Genomic DNA, 18,334 nt, shown 5'->3' with positions numbered 1-18,334 from the left:
AGTCAGGTAAAACACAGAACGACAAGGATATAAAATACAGCAAGAGCATACAAGAGATACAAAACCTCTAGGATGAGTATAACATGATACATATTAAATCACAGCTGTAGATCACATGATGTATTTACAGTGTGCCACAGCTTATTCGTTGAAGCTTATGAATTTCATTGAATTGTAACAACTAAAACTTATTGAATGTGGTATAGAATATGTGCAATAAAAATAATGAAAGGATCTGCCGGAAAGCATGCCATGGCAAACTTGACAGGGACTCAACGCTCCACCAGGTCCAAGGCTATTGTTGGAAACAAATGCAAAATAAACCTCTTGCAAGCCTCGCTGCTATTTGGATGCACTTTGTCTCCATTTAGCTACAARCAGATCTGGATGCCTTGTTCCAAATCACCAACCTAATATTTGCTCTTACAATATTTTTCCCTCCACGTTACTACAGTCAAAAGATCCAGAAGAGTCAATCCAGCTACCACATCAGTTGATGCCAATACTAATAACATTACCATTCACCACTGACTGGTTTGTCGGGAAGGCAGAAAACTTGCTGGGCAAGCCAGTTCATAAGGGGCTGAAACGAGAGATTCTGGAGCAGATTTTGCCAAGCAGGAGGTTAGTTCGGAAGAGGGCAGATTCAGCAAGAAAGGCAGCAGAATCTGTGAGCTGCAGTGTCTGCAGCGCTGAGTTGCACCCTTTGCTGATGACACTCACTGTCATTAAGCCTCACGTCAAGTTGCAGCCACGTCCGATAACGYGGGGAGACTCGCAGCGCCACAGGAGGAGACGCCGTAGTCTGAAGAGCAGTTTTCTAAATCAAGATTATTGACATCAAAGGAAAGGCAGAAGAAYAGCCTGAACATTTTGCATAACTTTTATCACTCCCCAAAATATGTCACGCATTATTATTTTAGTGAGAGTTTTTTTGTGTGAGCTCTTTTGATTTACTTCTGGGTTTGTCTGCTTTGATTCCCTTCTGTGAGCTCCTATGATGTTTCATTTTCCCTTGTTCTSCTTTCTTTGCTGCATGCCATGCGCTCACTTTGTTAAACCCAAAATGATTGAATGATCAAGCTAATCAGGAATGAGATGCTGTTTAAGGAAAACCATCTCCTTCACTTAGCTTCCAGCACAAGCAGGGCATTAGCAAAGATGTTCCGCTTCGTGATAGCCTGGTCTCTCTCATCTGAAGGGCTGCAAGCGTTCTGCAAACACTCATTAACTGATGCTCACGTTCTCCTCGCCTGCAAAATCAGTCCAGCCTTCGCTGTGTATACGTGACCAATCAATAATATAGGAACCAATAACATTGTGCGTTTCCACACTAGGCCGTGGGCCAAGCAAAACACAGGGGCTTTCACCTTTSCAAGTGCCACCTTGTGGCCATCTGCACTTCATGGAAGCAGCCCACAGGTCTTCTCCACGCTGCAGGACACTGAGGATGTTTTTACATGGTCTCCCGGAGCCACCAAACTCGGGCTGCTTTGGAGCAAAGCATGTTGCAGTACCTTGGATCATCACGGAGAAAGAAGTAGTGGTCCATCCACTTCTGACCCAAAGGAATATCCAGGATGCACAGCTGGCCCTGGTGGAAATGTCTCCTTCATGGAGACGTGCCAAGGCTTACCTAAAGGACAAAGCTGCTAGTGGGAAGGTGCCGTGTCCTCCGTTCCGTTAGTCACGCGCTGAGCAGTCTCGCTAGGAATGGATTACAAGGAAATCCTATCTTGGGGGCAGGGTGATGAACAGCCTAAGCTCCCGCTCTCTGATTTATGGCACAACCAGAACCCTTGGTAGATACCGACTTGCACAATACAGCTGCTTATCTACTGGCTTTTTCATTACAGGCACRCTGTGTTTTCCACCCATCTTGATACAGTCCTTGTTATTTATATTCCCCCCTGCGTTATATTCARTAGGGAGCGGGCTCGGCTTTATTTGATTAACTAGCAATTCGGAAAACAAATTCGGGTTCCACAAATTGATTAAGTCCAACRTGGAGTTTTGTTAGAGATTTATTCAGCTGTCTCTACTTAGAGGCCTTAGCACAACGTCAAAAAGCAGCCACAAACTCAACTCAGTCTCCACACGCCCAAGACCATGCGTCTTACAGCTAGACCTTAGAGACAGCTCTGAAAATATAACCTCTATTTACATTTAAATGCATGCAGATTTTTAAGGGGATAAACCTGGATTTCGCCAACGTAACCACCACCTCTGGGTTGCATAAATAAGATTGTGGGTTCACCATCAGTACTTGAAGAACTAGACTTCTCTGTGCTTTATTTCTCTAGATAATATATTAAACCACATATAATATATTAAACCACACAGGATTTTTCCCTCCTTTGTTGAATCTAGAACAACTTGAAAAATAATCTGATTTATTTAAAGCTTCCAAAACTTACACACTTCCAACTTACAGATGTTGGTGACCAGAAAGGTCGAACTTCCTAAGTATTCTACCATTATTTTTTTGGTCTCCAACTGAGTGTTTTTGCACCATCCCCCTTATTTCACTAGCATTTCACTGCCTCCTGATTTGCCCATTAATAAATTGATTTATCTGAGTGTGTTAGCCTAAAAGATTTGCTCTGGGGACAGCTGCAGGTTCTCTTTGAGCTCTCCTCTGCATTTCTACTGTTTATAGTTCCACGCATACCAGAATTAAAAAGTTGTGAAGGCTTTCATGAGGGACTACTGAATGCCTCACAGAGCAGACTTCCTGCCATGGATCTACTTCCTCAAATTGCATTTGCTTGTCTATAGAATAGATTTTTCTTTTTTGCTTTGGTACCAAGTTATTTCACAGAAATTATATAAATCTGTCCAAGAGATGAATGGATTATAGCTACAGCAGCTCCTCAAATGTGAAGCARGATCTCTGTTGCTTATTATTCTTCTCTTCATATTTTCATCTTGTAGTCTTTTAGTCTGAACTATACTTGAAAGCTTTAATATACAGCATACGTTTATATACTCCTTTCTCATTACTTCTATGCATGTTTTTTCTTTTCTGTCACATACATCCTTTAACAACCTGACATTGAATTTCAGCATTTGCATTAAATGCAAATTAAACACATTTGCATTAAATGTATTAAAATACGTTAATAAATTGAAATGATAGCAGGAAACATTTAAGTGAGAAAGTGAATACATTACCCAGGCTTGTGTCTGAAGCAGGCGTACGCTCTCCTGTGCCCATCTCTTGATCACTTGGCAGGTTCTGCATCTCCCCTGATCTATATGTGATGTGTCCCCCGTGCAGCCCCCCATACTGGGAGCCTGAAATTGCCTTCAAAGTAACAGCGAGAGCTTTGGAAAGCTTCCCTCGGTCACAAGCTGAAATTCACTGCACGCATCGAGAGCGAGACAACACGAGCAGAGGGGATGGCAAGCGGGACGCGCGGCTGCGTGCAGAGCGGCCAAGGGCGGAAAGAAGAAATAGGAGGCCAGAAAGGATCAGAGAGCGGAGAGGAGCGGCAGTAGCTGGCATCAAAACAGAAGGCAGGGAGGGTCAAGAGGCAGAAAAATGAAGAAGTCAGAGGGAAGGAAGAAAAAATGAGAAATTCAAATGAAAGGAAAGGTTTCTGGATGCGTGCAGGCATCTGCGTAGTCCCTCAGAGCTGTGTCTGTGGTGGAAAGGAATATGGGGCACAGAGACCGTCTACCATACGTGCCCGCAGCTTCTCCAAGGAAAGCTTTGGAAAGGGGAAACAGAACCAGCCACAGCAGCAGACGTGTGGCTTGGCAGGCTGCTCAAATTCAAATTTTCACACCACGCCAGCAACAAGCCCCTTCCAGCAGCAAGTTCCGGAGGAGAGCCGACCCGCTAGGACTGTGCKGTCATGCCACCTCTGAGCCCAACACGAGCCTCTCCTGCCCGCTCTTTTGCTCTGCAGCTGCTGAACCAACAGGAGAACATCATTTTTCTCAGGCTGTAAACAAGAAGCTATTAAAAGCAGCAAACTTTGCCTCTGGGAYACCCACAACATGTCCTTTTTGGCACTCTTGCTCAAGACTGTATTTTACTCATGAGATGATTCTTAACAGCTCCCACGAGAATTGTTTCCCTCTTCCAGGCTCTATTTCTCAGGAGCTAACTCATCCTAAGCGCGCTCATCGTGTACTAACCACTCCGAAACCTCGTGGTGCTCTCGAGCAACACACCAGCTCTGCTCTGCTACACCCCAGTATACCAGTGCAAGGTTCTAGTTGGGAGTGGGGGGTTCAGCAGCCTTTGCAGTTTATAGCACCCTTCCTAACAGGTGCCTCCCTAAAGCTGAGCCTTGCCAGCTGAGAAAACATCAGTACCGAGTAACGTCAGCAATAACATTTCCTTGGAGTGTTTTCCTGGCATATTTATGCTCAGTTTTTACAGCCACCAATGGCAAATGCGTTCTCTTCTTAAACTACTTCCTAATTGCCACCTTCCTTACTCCCCGCTCTCTTCCAAAACTTCCCATCCTCTAAAACTCCCAAGAAAGGAGTTGTAAACAAGGAACGTGGTTGTAGCCACAAGGGTTTAAGAACCTAAGTGAAGGAAGGTTTTTAAGAGAGAATATGTTTAAATAGGCATTTAAATATGTTTAAATGCCAGGGATGCCAGGCAAGGGGGAAAAAGGAGTGCCTCACAGCTAAGCTTTCAGGCCAAGAAAACAAGCAGAACCTATAGGATTAGGGGGAAAAAAAAAAAAAAGCCTCTGAGCTTAATGCAATTATGTTAATCAATGGGACAATTCAAGAGCAAAATGCAGTTGGCACCAGTAAAGCTGGAAATAATGACAGCAAAAATAAGGACCAACCAGACAATAAGATATATTTTTTTTTTTTGGTATCACACTGTTATGAACTTCGGAGGTCCCAAGCACCACTACTGAAGTTATACTATAGCTCTCCTCTGGGGATGAAGGATGAAAAGTGAGAGATAGAGAGGCTATTTTTGAGAAATACTCTTCCTCTGGTAATGCTCGTATATTCCCGAACTTACTTCATCCTGGGACACAATACGAGTTTGGTTTCACACACGTAACGTGATATTTAGTGTACTAGTATGAACTCTTCTCTTTTCTCTTATTGGTCATTTATGAAATAAGCCCAAGGAAGAGAAAGGACATAAAGCAACAGTAAAGCTGCGCTGCCCAGCTGATAGGTAGTGGTGTCACCACACCAGAGAGCTGCTTGTCAAGGTTTATGTCAGTGCAACAGCACTGGAGTGTGTTAAGTCATTTGAAGWCGATAAAATGATGTTCCAGACAGCAAACTGCATGCGTTATAGAGGAGCCACTGGGGAAAACGTAGAGATGTCCGCTTGGAAAAATAAAGAGTTTACACAGAAAGCTTGCAGTAATGATCTCCAGTTTGAAAATGGGAAAACTATGGGCAGAGTTAGAATAAACCATGAAGAGCCTCGAAGCTCAAGATAACTATTGAGGCAATAAGAAATGCAGGCACTGGGAGAACATCAAGAGAACAGTGACTTGGCCATAGCCAAGAGAGATAAAAGATTGGTTTTGTTTGTTTTTCCATTGCATTTTACAAGCTGAGAAAATAATACTTTTGTGATTGAGACAATAAAAATGCAGTAAGTGATAAGCTGCAAGTGGTATGGCTACATAACTGACAAGTTACAGAGGATAAATTGGCAAATTTCAGACACTCTCTGGATTTGAAGATGAAGATAAAAGGTCAGCTACCGATGACATGCCGACAACAAGTTATAAGCTTAAGCATTAGAAAGCAATAAGCAAGAAAAACAAGGCAAAACTGGGTGGAAGATCAGGAGCTCAGCTAGGGCAGGTTTTAGTGATCTTGAACTAAGTTGCTGGTCAAAAAGACCTGAAAAGACATTAGAGGCAAAGCCCCGGATTTTATTTCAGACCCAAGGAGATGAGTTTGGAGCAAATTGTCGCATGGAGTCGCTAATGAAATTTATACTTGGGCTTGAGAATATTCAAAGATAAGGTAGAGATGGAGAATACTCTTAGGATGGCCTAAGACACTGTAAGAGGAGAAGATGAAAATTCTCCAAAATAATAGGGAGATAAGAGGAAGAGCAAGAGTGTCCCGGAGGGTAGAGCATGGCACGGTACCACAGCAAGACATCAGTCAGCAGCATCTGAGATGCCGACTGGCTGGCAGGAATATGTGGACAGGGACTTGAACCAACTCATTAGTAACTTGGATGGTATTTCAACAGAGAGAAAACTCAGAATTTCYAGAAGACTTTGGAGATGAGAGGAGTATGGCAATGGTTAGCTTGAATTCTGGGAATATGAAACACAGGAAAACAGTTTTACATTCGACTTGAAAAGCTATTTATGGAACCTTCTTTACAGTCTGTTAACTGCCATATATTAGATGCTGCATATCCAAAACACATTGATCCGCTGAGCTCTTCCACATAACCACTGGCCTTTTCACAAGGCCAGAAAGCAACGCACCATCCTGCACCTATGTCTCCTGTTCAGGATGCCACATTTTTGCACTGCTCCAAGTTTGCTTAAGCCCTAAATGCAGGGAAAAAGATACAAAAGATTATAGAAAAATACCTTTCTTCAAGGCTGGTGATTTTTCAGGTTCCCACCAATGGAAGACAATCCGTGACCAGACTGTTAGAAATATGCTTTTCCATGGAGTGTCCACTGTCTGCTCTGCAAACTGACACGTTGRCAAGCTATGAGACACTGAACATGGCAGCACTGGTGGATTAGGCATCCCTCCTGTCACTGGCAGCACTGCACTGGTAAACCTGGCTCAGCTTTTACGTCAAGGATCGCTTAACAGGAGGAGGAAGCTCTACAACAACTAAGACACAGCTAGAACACACGCAGCAACTCAGAGGGCGCGCGGCAGAGGTGCTTGCTGCCCTCAGGCTCTTGTCAGCCCCAAGCCACGGCCTGATTGAGACAAGCTGTACCTTCAGCTGCAGGGCTGGACACGCCAGGTCTGGAGGGTGCTCCTGGAGCAAGGGCAGGACRGATGATCCAGCAGGGTACCACGTTTGTGCTTTTCATTCCTTTCCKGAGCTGCATGGTGCAGCTGTGCACCACGATGCACAGGATTCCCAACTGGCTAAAAGCCTTTCCAAGTCTGCAGTGTTGCTCTTATACCCCGGGGATCTCTTGTTTTCAGTGCCTTTTTGCTGGCCCTCGCCTCTGTCAGGAAGGCCCTTAACAGAGATCTACAAGCTTACATATATCAACTAAGCATTGCTGTGGTGAGATTGGTGTATCTCCCACCAGAATGGCAATCACAGCGGCAAATCGGGGAGAAAATCAGGATAATGACTTGATTCAGGAGTCTTGTTGCTCAGAAAGAGAAATCTTCACGCCACTGCTGCTGCTGAAAACAAATTAAGAATAATTGTGCCCAGCTATTGATAACTTGTGTTAGCACAGACCTGTTGAGTTGCTATTGCCTCTTCCTTCCCAGACAAATCACCTTAACAAGGTGACTTAACAAGGCATTGTTACGGACCATTCATAGGCGTAACTTCAACACTAGGTATAGCTTAAACATTATTATTGTTATTGCAGCATTCCCCTAAAGATAAAAGTATTATTCACAATGGCTAGAGGAAAATGAGCCAGCTCAGCAGCTGCTCACGTGTTCCCGCGACTATGCAGGTAAGATCATGTAGAAGAAAAATGAGAACCTGAGGGCCACGTTTCCTCCAAGGCCGCGTCCAAGAGGGAATACTAATGCTCTGGAACCCGGAGACTAAAACCCACTTCTTCCTTTGCTGCACCCAGAGGCATTATTTCACTCGACAGTCACTCACAAGCTTCCAACTGGCTAAATATTTTTCGTATATGGAGTTAAATATAGAGCGGCTTGAAAGGTCCTTGCCACTTGGTACAGCTGAGAGAAACGCAGACGCTGGAGGCCACGGCRCTGTGTTCCGAGGAACAACGTGGGCAGGATAGGGCATTAGGCATGAACACGCTCCAGGGAAGCGGGAGCAGACAAGGGCACGAGGGAAGCGCTTCATTATATTTTAAATGGGCACAGTTCCAARGATCAGAAAGCCTGTGGTGCTTGTAAAGGATTAAGTAGGGTAATGTGCTTTTTAAGAAGACATAAAGAGGTATGTAATGTGATATGTTTAAGCCTAAATGCTTTTTCTTGGAGTCCCTCAATGAATGTTTAAGCAAGCATGACTTGGGCCTCCATAAATCCCCTCCAAATAAATAACCACCGTGAAAAGAGAGATCCTTTAGACCGAATGAGATGCATATTTCATAACCTTTCCAAAAAAAAAAAAAAAAWMAAAGATACACGAACACTAAGAAATAACAAAGAAAAAATGAATATCCTGCAGAATAATCCAAACATATATAGACTGTGTGCAGATATCTCCACGTCCATTTTGTTTCAACAAGGCAGGACAAACAACTGAAAGCTCCCATTCCTTCAGTTCAGATTTACTGTTGTCCTTGTGTTGTCTTTCGAGAAAGGAGACAACAAGCAGCAGCAAATACCTAAGCTGCCTGCACTTTTCCAGCTGTTTCCTACTGGAGGTATCCGCAGCTCCACTGTCTCCTCAGGGCAAATCTACCCAGCTGCTCCTTAGCCAGCCCCGAGGCTGTTCATTGCATTTGTATGCATGGAAGAGGAACACACACACACACAGGGACATGTATGTGTCTGATTTATGAGGAGAACAGCACTGATAAAAGCTCATAACCAAGAAATGGAAAAAGGCACTGGTTTTCTTCTGTAATGCAAAACAAAATAAAAGGGACAGAAATGGCCCAAAAGTATGCTCACTGCCATCAGCCCATCTTTCTGCTATTATAAATTGGAAACTGGCTTATTTGCCAGCTTGCTCCAAAGTGTGGTTCTTGGATGCTACCATTTGCAACTGGCTATTCCTGGAAAGTAGCGGTATGGGAAATTACAGAGCCCCAACAGTGCTGGTTTTATAGCTTTTCAGACAGCAACTGCCCCGTTGCCAGGAATCAGCAATCGCAAGCTGTAATCTGGAATTACCTGCCATCACGATGCACCGGTGGCTTTTTTTTTCAGCTCAATGCTATTAGTCAACACACAAATGGGTTTGATGTGTCCTGGTTTGGATTCTCTTGAAACCCTTAATGTATCTTAGGACAGCCAGCCAGAAGGTTTGGGTTTTTGTTCTTATAGGAGCAACGCATCTTTATCAGCCCATACAAACTGAACTAAAGTACATTTCTCAAAGGCACAATTTTCTCCAGCCAATAAATCTTCTGTCTCTTCTACCTGCTCTTTCAGCCTGTGTWCTTTTTTTTCTAAATGGGGTTTCAGGAGTCCAGTTCCCTGGCACCTCTCAGGCCTTTTTCCATGCTGCTTAGCCTTTCAGATGGGAAAATATGATCTCGGTTATACAGAGGGACAGACTAGTGATTTTTTAAAATCCCAAACCATCTTTGCTATTCTGATATTCTTGATACTTTTAGGATCAAGATATCACCAGTGACTTCATCTATTTTTTTTTTTTAATAGACTCTTATGTGCTTGTATCAAGTGCTAAAACATCAGCTTCCTCTGCAAGTGGCTTTCAGTTGATACAAAAAGGAGAGGAGAACTTTGCGCAGCTTTTTATAAGTCTGTAGATGATTTTAAAACCATTTTTTAGGCAAGCAAATACAAAACTGCATGTATATTTGTTCTAATTTTAATTAGTCTTCACATTTCAAAGTCTAAACTCAGGTCTACAAAACAGCAGCTTTATGGAGATTTCAATTTAAAACGTGGCGTGAGGACAGAGCGCCAGAGATCAAGTCTGTGCCTAGTCACTCCTTAACCAATATTCAGTCTCCTTCTGGCCCCTGTCACGGGCCGCTGCCTGTTCCTACACGAGTTGTAGATGTCAATCAAAAGCACGGGAGGGAAACACTGTGCTCACAAGCGTAGCGACAAAAGCTGACTACTGCTCTTAATTCACGTCCCCTGTGTTCAACTCGCTGCCTGTGACTTTTTTTTCTCTCAACAAGGCCATCTTTTTTTCTGCCTGCCTTTCTCAAAACAAATATTACTCAGAGCTACACCTGGAAGCCGAGGTTTTTCATGTCACAACCCTACAAAAACAAGTTAATCAGTGTCTTGTATTCAAACTACGTTAAGCTTTGTATGGTACATTGATCTTCTGAAAACCCATTCCCATTTTACATCCTGACAAACGCCTTCATCTTTCGAACACATAAATCCCTTCTAGAGCAAATACAAATACTGTAGGTGCTTATATTTCAAGATGTGGTTGAAAACAAGCTCCCTAGCTCATAAGTCCCACTCCTCAGCGCTGATACAAGAGGTTGCTTATTAGCCTTGCAGAAACTGATGCTAAGCTTGGGTGTATGTGGGTGCAAGTGCACCTCTACTACTTAAAAGCAAAAATTAAGCAAACCTGGCAGTGCAACAGAGCATCTCGAACGGGAAGGAACTAGTAGGCATTAGCAGTACCTTTTGGATGCCCGCGGTCGATTCCAAAACGTTGTTCTCGGAGCCRTTACTTCGGTTAATCATGCGCCACATTTGGGAATACATGCTGTCCCTCTCAAAAGGATTCATCCCTTTCACCCGGACGTGCTCGTAGACGGCGGAGTCCAGCACCGTGCCGTAAGGAATATCCGTCTGCCTGGAGAGGTCCTGGAGAGACCTAAAGTGTTGGGGAAGGAGAGAGAGAGACACAGGAGACTTGAAGCCATGGTGTGAAGAGGAAGGAGCTGCAGGCAGGCAAAGGGCAACACGCGGCAAGGCAGCTGTCCAGCCTTTCCTGACAATGTGAGGCTGGAAAAATGTTTTAAGTCAYAAAGAGGAACGTGAAGTGGAATACCAAGCGAAAAGCAGGGGTAGGAAATGGAAGATGGATGGAAAGCAACAGAAGGAGTAACACTGTCAAACACCAAGAGCCCTGTGGAGCGTTTCAGGCCCTCCAAGCACACGCAGTGAATTAGCAGTGCAATAGAAACCCAGCCCCTGGGGGCGAGGATTGCCCTGGGGCTCCCCGTTCACAGGGCAAGAAGCAGCTCTCTGGTGCACGACACCCATCACACACCAGGCATCATTCAGAAAGAGCAAGACTCCTGGGAGGCTTTTGTGAACTGACGCTTCATGTTCATTTGTCTGATAAACTGGCTTTGYTTTATATATTATCCAGAATTACCCGCTCTCTATAAACTAAAATGAACTAGTTTAGAAGTTTCCAGGCATCCCAAATATGGCTTTATCAATCCTTCCTCGACCTTAAAAAAGTATATTAGAATCCCTTAAAGCATCTACACCTTTTGGCCTTTATTTCCTTTATTACAGTGTTGCTGTGCCCCATCTTTATTTCTTCAGTGGCATTCATTACAGCTTCAAGATAGCTACTGCAATATCTCCGGTGCCTAAAACCCATTACAGCTTTCCTGGCACAAATTAGTCCTGTATAAACTGCACAAATCTAATGAACGACACGTCAAGGGGCTGAGTGCTGTCTTAAAGCAGGCAACAGCAAACTGCAACAGCCACATACACACACAAAAGCAAATACAAATGTATGCAACTTAGCCAATTGCACACTGCGTTTTGAAACACGTAAATAAAGAGGCTAGTGCAGATAATAAATAAAGAGGTTAGTCCCCTCAGAGAGGGGACAAATACAGTTCCTAGATGTTGCAAGGGTGAGACTTAGGAAAGCAGTAATCAAACCTGAAAGGATGTGTGTGCCACTGCACACAACAGGAAGCAGGGAAAGAAAGAAGGGATCGATATAGCTCAGTGGCAAGGGTTTAGGGGTTAGCTGAGCCAAAAAGAAATCCTTTGAAATTCAGACATATGGGTTTAGAAAAACACCGAGCAAGAGCTAAATTCTAAGCAGATAATATATAGCTACTATCAAGAGGAATAAAATTAATTTTAAAGAGCAAATATCTATTTTTKAAAAAAATAAATCTTCCTTTTCTCCAATAAGATGATATTCTTCTTCAAGAACACAGGAAGAAGGGAGGCTGCAGAGAATCAGTGCATATACAAGATCATCAAAGATGAGATGCTAGATGAAACTTTAGGTGAAGTCAAATCTATTGGTCTTATATCTGAGGACTTGCTGAAACTTACCCTTTTCTAGCAAGATAAATGTGAGACTACAGGCTCAAGGCACCAGCAGAATAAACTCTGTACCCAATTTGTAAACTAAAAAATAAAAGTTATCAAGTTCAGATAGAAACATCTCTGAGTTCTAAAAGAAAAAAAATATATCCAATGGCTCAGCTCTTGGCAAAAAAGAGAAATCTCATTACAGCCACTCATAAATTATTTCTTAAAGGCACTAGCATTGATCAGGAGAACTGCAGAAGAAAAGAGCTAAGATGTTATACTCCTGTTTTATAAACCATAACAAGGACTGAGACAATTTTTAAGATCAATCCTGAGGATTAGGCACAATCACAAGATTTCATCAAGAAAAGCAATTCAATCACCTATTATATTTTGAAATTACCAAAAAAAACCCACTACACTTTTCAGAAGGTCTTCATGAGAAAAAACACAGGAGGTGGAAGAAGGGACAGGCTACAAAGGGAGAATTTAGAAGTCTTACCAGGTCAAGCCAGGATGGCTTTAGCAGGGCCAAAGAYCAGCTACAGTGGATGTTCTCCAAGAATATCAAGGGTTACAGGAAGGGCTTCTGCAGAATTAAAAGGCTGAGCAAGGAAAATGCTGACCTATCAGGTGAATTGGTTACAACAGATGCAGCAGAGCTACTCAAAACCTTCTCTGCACCTGTCTTCATCAGCAAGCACTCCCAGGCCTCTCTGATTACAGGCAGGATTCAAAGGAGTGATGAGTATCTAGCAGTGGGTGAGGGTTGAGGCAGGGACTGCTTGAAACAACCTGAATCACAAAAGTCCATGGAATTTGATGGACTGCACCCAAACATGCTGACAGCTGGACAACACCCTTGCAAGATTGCTTGCTATCATCTCTGAAAGGCGAAAAAAGGTTGGAAAAGACCCTTGATTAACCCTTGGAGAACATCAAATATAATGGCTATCTTGGAAAAAGACCATAAGAATGATTCAGGGAATTACAGGTTGATCATGATGCCTTTGCTTCCCTTTCTGAAAAAAATCATGGGGAGCAAGTCAGAGCACATCTCCAGGCACATGAAGGAAGTGGTGGGGCACAGATTCAGAAAGGGTAACTCACGCCTGACCAACCTCTTGGCCTTCTATGATAAAACATCTGGGTTTGTGGTCAAGGCTGGAGGGATGGATGTCATCTATCTTGACTTTCCCAAGACTTTTGGTGCTTGTCCCACAACATATTTGTTTCTATTTTAGGACATTATGGTCTGGATGAGTGAAAAATTTCTTGGATAAAAATGGGGATGGATAACTGGCTTGAGAGAGTAGCAGTTACTGAGTTGTCCCCTACCTGAAAGCTAGTAATAAGTACTAGAGGGGTCCTTGGTCAAAAACCCGGAACACCCTTGTCAAGTTTGCTGATGGCACCAAGGGCAGGGCTGCCATTCAGACAGGTCTGGAGAGGCTGAAGGAGAGGTCGAGAGGGACATGATGGAATTCACTACGGACAAAAGCAAAGCCCTGCACTTGGAAAGGAAACCCTGCTGCAGGGATACGGCCTGAGCTTGGAGGAGCGCCTATGCAGAGATGGGCACGCGTCCTGCTGAGGATTTTCACTCTTTCACTTTCAGGCACAGAAGGAGCTGTATTACTGTCACTTTAATGCTCTATATATCTGTCAACAGCATTGCTGATGAAAGGCACTAGCTAAACACAGGACAGTATATTCCCCCCCTTCCACGTCACTGCTGCTGCCACCCATCAACTTCTCGGTGGATCGTAACGCCCTGCAACTGGCGTGTTATTCGCCATACCCGCTGCTAAGAAACTGTAGGAAAACCACTGAGCCCCCCTTTCCAAAGCCAACACCTACAGAACTGCAGCCAAGAGTTAACACGGTTGCAGGTGCCACAGTGCATGGAGAAATCCACAAGAGAGGCAATTTCTGTGCAGGCGTCGGGCACTGCTGTCCACAGGACACCCCAAGTTTGCTTCACCTGGCCCCACTCTACCGAGCAGGAAAGGGGCTCTCCGGGCTCCCACGTGTGTATGTGCGTGCACGCTCATGCCCACGACTCGAAGGTTCAAAAAGGGGAAAGGGCTATTGCATCACTGACCTCATCTCCCTCGCAAAATAAAAAGTCACAGAATATATATGATCTGCCTCTGAAACTGGTTTTACAGCCTGCACCTCCGCAGGCTTCTGGGGTGACATTCACAACCTGGCAGCCAAGATACGGGAAAACAAAGCAAAAATGACAAACCTTGACAGAGCAAGTAAAATTACGAAACCACTGAGGGTCCTTTCCAGAAGAAAGAGTTTTTATCACTACTTTGCCTCCAGCCTAGCCTCCCAGTTACACGTACATATTTCTTTTTGCCTCATGTACCTTTATTCTTGGATTAAATGACTCATTCTCTGTTCAGACAAATACATCTAGCGGAGATGTAAATCACCAGCCACACTGTATCACCCTGCCCCACCATTCAGCTGCCAGATGAGGAGTCAAAATAATAAACGAGTATTTTGCCAAGTTGCTGAATTCATGCAGGGTTATTCTTTCATTCTCCAGGTTGGATACCATCAGCCACAGCGGATAGTAACTTAATTTTGAGGTAGTTTTACTGATCTCAGTACAAATACCTGAAAAGCAAAGCAAACATCTAGCATGACTACGGGTACTATTATCCAACCTTTTCAGAGATTTATCTATTCAAATGTCTCAATTTAGAAGCAATAAGATAATAATGCTTGMAGAATTGAAAATGGAGATATAAAGAAGCAATAAAATTGAAAAAATTGCTATAAAATAAAACGTGCTTAATTGAGCCTCTACAGAGAGAAATTCTACTTAAAGGGAATGGGTACTAAATGGGACCATGCAGTAAAATGAACAAGTTGCAGTTCAGTTTTGGTTATCACTCATAAAGCATTGTGGAAAAAAACACTATGAAATTTATTTTTTCTCACTGCAATCATTAGGATAATACCAGAATTACCCTATATAAGATTAGCGACATTGTAGGTCTGTTTCTGAGGAAGAATCAACTAAGTTGAGGACAAATTATCACAACTACATGTATTTTTCTGCATTTGTTGAGCATGTTTACTGCTCTCTACCTTAGCTGGGTAGCAGTTGTCTGGTTGCTTTCATCTTCTGCCTTGATACAAGTTGAAGCAGGAAGCAGAAGGGTTCTTTAGTAATTAAAAAAAAAAAAAAAAAAMAAGGCTCTGTTTTAGCCTTGAAAAAAAATCCTAGGTTATATTGGGCAAATATTTCTTTCCTCAAATTATATTTTCTCCTATCAATTCAAATCCCAAATATGGGATTGGTAATACATTGTTTATGTACRCCCACCGACGTGGTTAAAAAGTACACGGAACATATATAAAAAAGGCCAGTTCCATAAAGGAGTAACTAAATCCCTGTTTAGGCGATTAGCTCCCGCTGATGTCGCAGAGCTAAGCATCAAAAGACCTTTGTAGATCTGGGTTACAGATTCATTTTGGCTACCAGTGTTATTAGACTTGTCTGCTGCATATAACTGCCTGCAAGAAAGTAGCCACTAAATATTAGGAGAAAACAACTGATCTGATTGCTTTCACTGAAGCCTTTATTTATGACTAATTCAGATAAAGCTTTCCTATGTATTTTTCCTTTTTCTGGGACATTAAGGATTAATTCAGAGGCAGGCTTAGGAAGCAGGGCACAGTAAGCTGAGAGATTTGACTGCTGGCAGTAGCAGCTGTGTCAGAAACTAATAATATTGCCTGCTTGCTAGATTAAAGATCTGCACGAGCCACACAACGGGAAAGGTTAAAGAACACTCTGTTTCTCAGAGCAAGGAAATATCTCCTCCAATTACTGCTAAAGAATTGGTGTGCAACCCCCCTGCAGAAAATAAGCAAGCAGTCATATCGAGCTGGGTAAAGCCCTGGGGACATCGCAGCTTAATGTGAATCATGGTTTAGGAGGAAAAAAAGTGGCGAGAAGGATGACTAGTCCAAGCAAGTGTGACCAAAGGCAGCTTTAGTACTGTATTTTCCTTATTTCGGAGCACAGATCTCACCTGTCAAGTAGGAGGCACTATTTACAGCTTGGAGAACGTAGCGTCCATTTATTATTTCGTAGAGGCTTTCAAGACACAGACTCTCCCTCACAACGCCTGCAATCTAAAACCTTAATCAGGTATCTACATTTTTCTAAGGTTATCTGGATTAGATTTGATCTTGAAGCCACCCAAGACTTGGCACTCCTATGACAAATCCTACCTTTTTCCTTTCTTTCATTCCCCCATTGCAACCTTCCTACTAAATTCCCTTCTGAGCGATATCTTCGCTTTATCCGTGAAATCAGCGCACCTAACTCGRAGAAAAACCATCCTTCCTGCCATAGTAAATGGTAAGACACAGGAATGATCCAAGTGCCTCGGTAAGGAAATTCCCAGCATCGGCATCTACCACAAACAGCCTGAGGCCCCCAGGTTTCTTGGTCATTTACCAAGAAAAGCCACTCCTGACGACCATCCATCCACGTYGCATTTGAGCCAGCGATCTGAAGATTTAAGGAAAGATTTAAGTTATGCTTTGCTGTTTGCTATTCTTAGCCTGCCACACTACTCCGGTGCAGGAAACAGTGCCTGTCTTGATTTTGAACGTCATCTGCATCTGGGTCAAGTGTGAATAAAAGATGCATGGAGGAACGAGCGGGAGGAACCTCTAGCTGTGGATGCTGCCCAAGCAGCTGAAGAGACTTACACTCCTCTTTTATCCTTCTCCTTCCTCTGGCTCATTTAAAACATCGACCTATCTGATCCAAATTAATCAGTGACGTTGAGAAGCATCAACATCCAAGGCRTGGGGATCCAACGTTGAGGCCGTCTAGGGAAAGACAGCCTTACCCACGCTCTTCCCAGTGCATTTGTTAACGAAGTTTTGTGCGCTCTTCTTCTCAGACTAGGCTTTTGGATACCATGAGGCTCTGACTCGGGCGACAGCCCCAACCATTACAGCAGTATTAAAAGGGAACCAGAAAGGGCTCTGAAATCAAACTGAAAGCTTTTGCTTTGAAAGCAGTAGAGAACCCTAGTGTTTCTTAGGCACAAAACACGTCATGGGCTCTCCGAATCCTCCTCTCTTTTGTAAGAGATATCACTAGGACAGCACCTTCAACAACACACGCTATCTGGTGCTGGCTAGAAATCTAAAATGAAATCCTATTAACCATTTTTATGTCTGCAAACCCAGTGACTTCTCTTTCATTTATTTGACTTCCTCAAAGCTGGCTGGATATCACAACAAGCAGAAGCTGTTGTATTCTCTTTAAATACTTAAATCCATTTCCATTCTGGCCTCCAAAGTTCCCCAAGGTACAATCTGATCCATATCTTTTTCGCTTCCCTTTATTTTTTAAAAAAGAGCATCAGCTTTTTTCTTTATTGCTTATTTGTGTTTCCCACTTTGCAGTAACTCAGCGCAGTAAACAAACAGCCCCTCTGTTAGTGCTGGTTTGAGTTCCTATTTTGGCAGTGTTGTAAACTAAAGTTTTACACTCCCAGCACAGTTAGGATAACTTCATTCCCTAATGGGTACTTAGCACATCTAATTACTCTATTTTTGAGCTACAAACACTGCTGCAAAATGCCTCTGTTCTTTCATTTCAGGGGCTCTCCAGCTGCAACGTTTTCTCCTGAATAAAACATTTTCAGTGAATTTGCCCATAAATAATACAGCACAAAGACCAATGTGGTCCCAACTGTATATAATAACTTCACAATTCCACTGAGGGTTTTCTGGTGGCAACATAATAAACTTCAAGGAAAAGCTAGAGATGTCTTAAATTACGGCTTGAGCAATTTTACTCTTTCTTTATCTATTATGAGCARGCCTGGACACTTTTTGGCCATTTGAACATTTTTCTGGACTACTGGGGGTTGGACTAGATCATCTCTAAAGGTCCCTTCCAGCCTTAAGGATTCTATAATTTTACTTCAAAATCAGAAAGGGCACAATTTCGAAGTAGGATACAGAGATGCACTGGATATTTGTAAGGACAAGTTAGATGACCACATATATAGGCACAAGTTCATCATTAGTTATTTTGCATGCTCCTGTTGTTTCCTCACGCTCCTTGGTCAAACCTAAGGCTGATTAAACTTTTAAAAAATAAATAAAAACCTCCAAATCAATGCTGACAAACAAGGACACAGAATTTCATTTTACTCTCCTAGACCTGGGAGAGCCAAGTCAAACAGTTCAGTTGTGTCACAAGACC

The 18,334-nt window shown here is 43.0% G+C and overlaps 1 protein-coding gene across 1 annotated transcript in view; it reads right to left on the bottom strand.

Annotated features, from left to right (window-relative positions):
* The window catches only part of GRID2 (glutamate ionotropic receptor delta type subunit 2), a 535,376-nt gene that overhangs the window by 50,710 nt on the left and 466,332 nt on the right, over positions 1-18,334 (bottom strand). Inside the window, exon 13 of the mRNA XM_026041440.1 lies at positions 10,456-10,651. Coding sequence (XP_025897225.1) covers positions 10,456-10,651 — 196 coding nt within the window. The remainder of the gene's footprint in view (positions 1-10,455; positions 10,652-18,334) is intronic.

Source organism: Nothoprocta perdicaria, unplaced genomic scaffold, assembly GCF_003342845.1.
Source record: "Nothoprocta perdicaria isolate Ctin4 unplaced genomic scaffold, notPer1 scaffold_285, whole genome shotgun sequence".
Lineage (NCBI taxonomy): Eukaryota > Metazoa > Chordata > Aves > Tinamiformes > Tinamidae > Nothoprocta > Nothoprocta perdicaria.
This window is presented reverse-complemented; position numbering and strand designations above follow the sequence as displayed.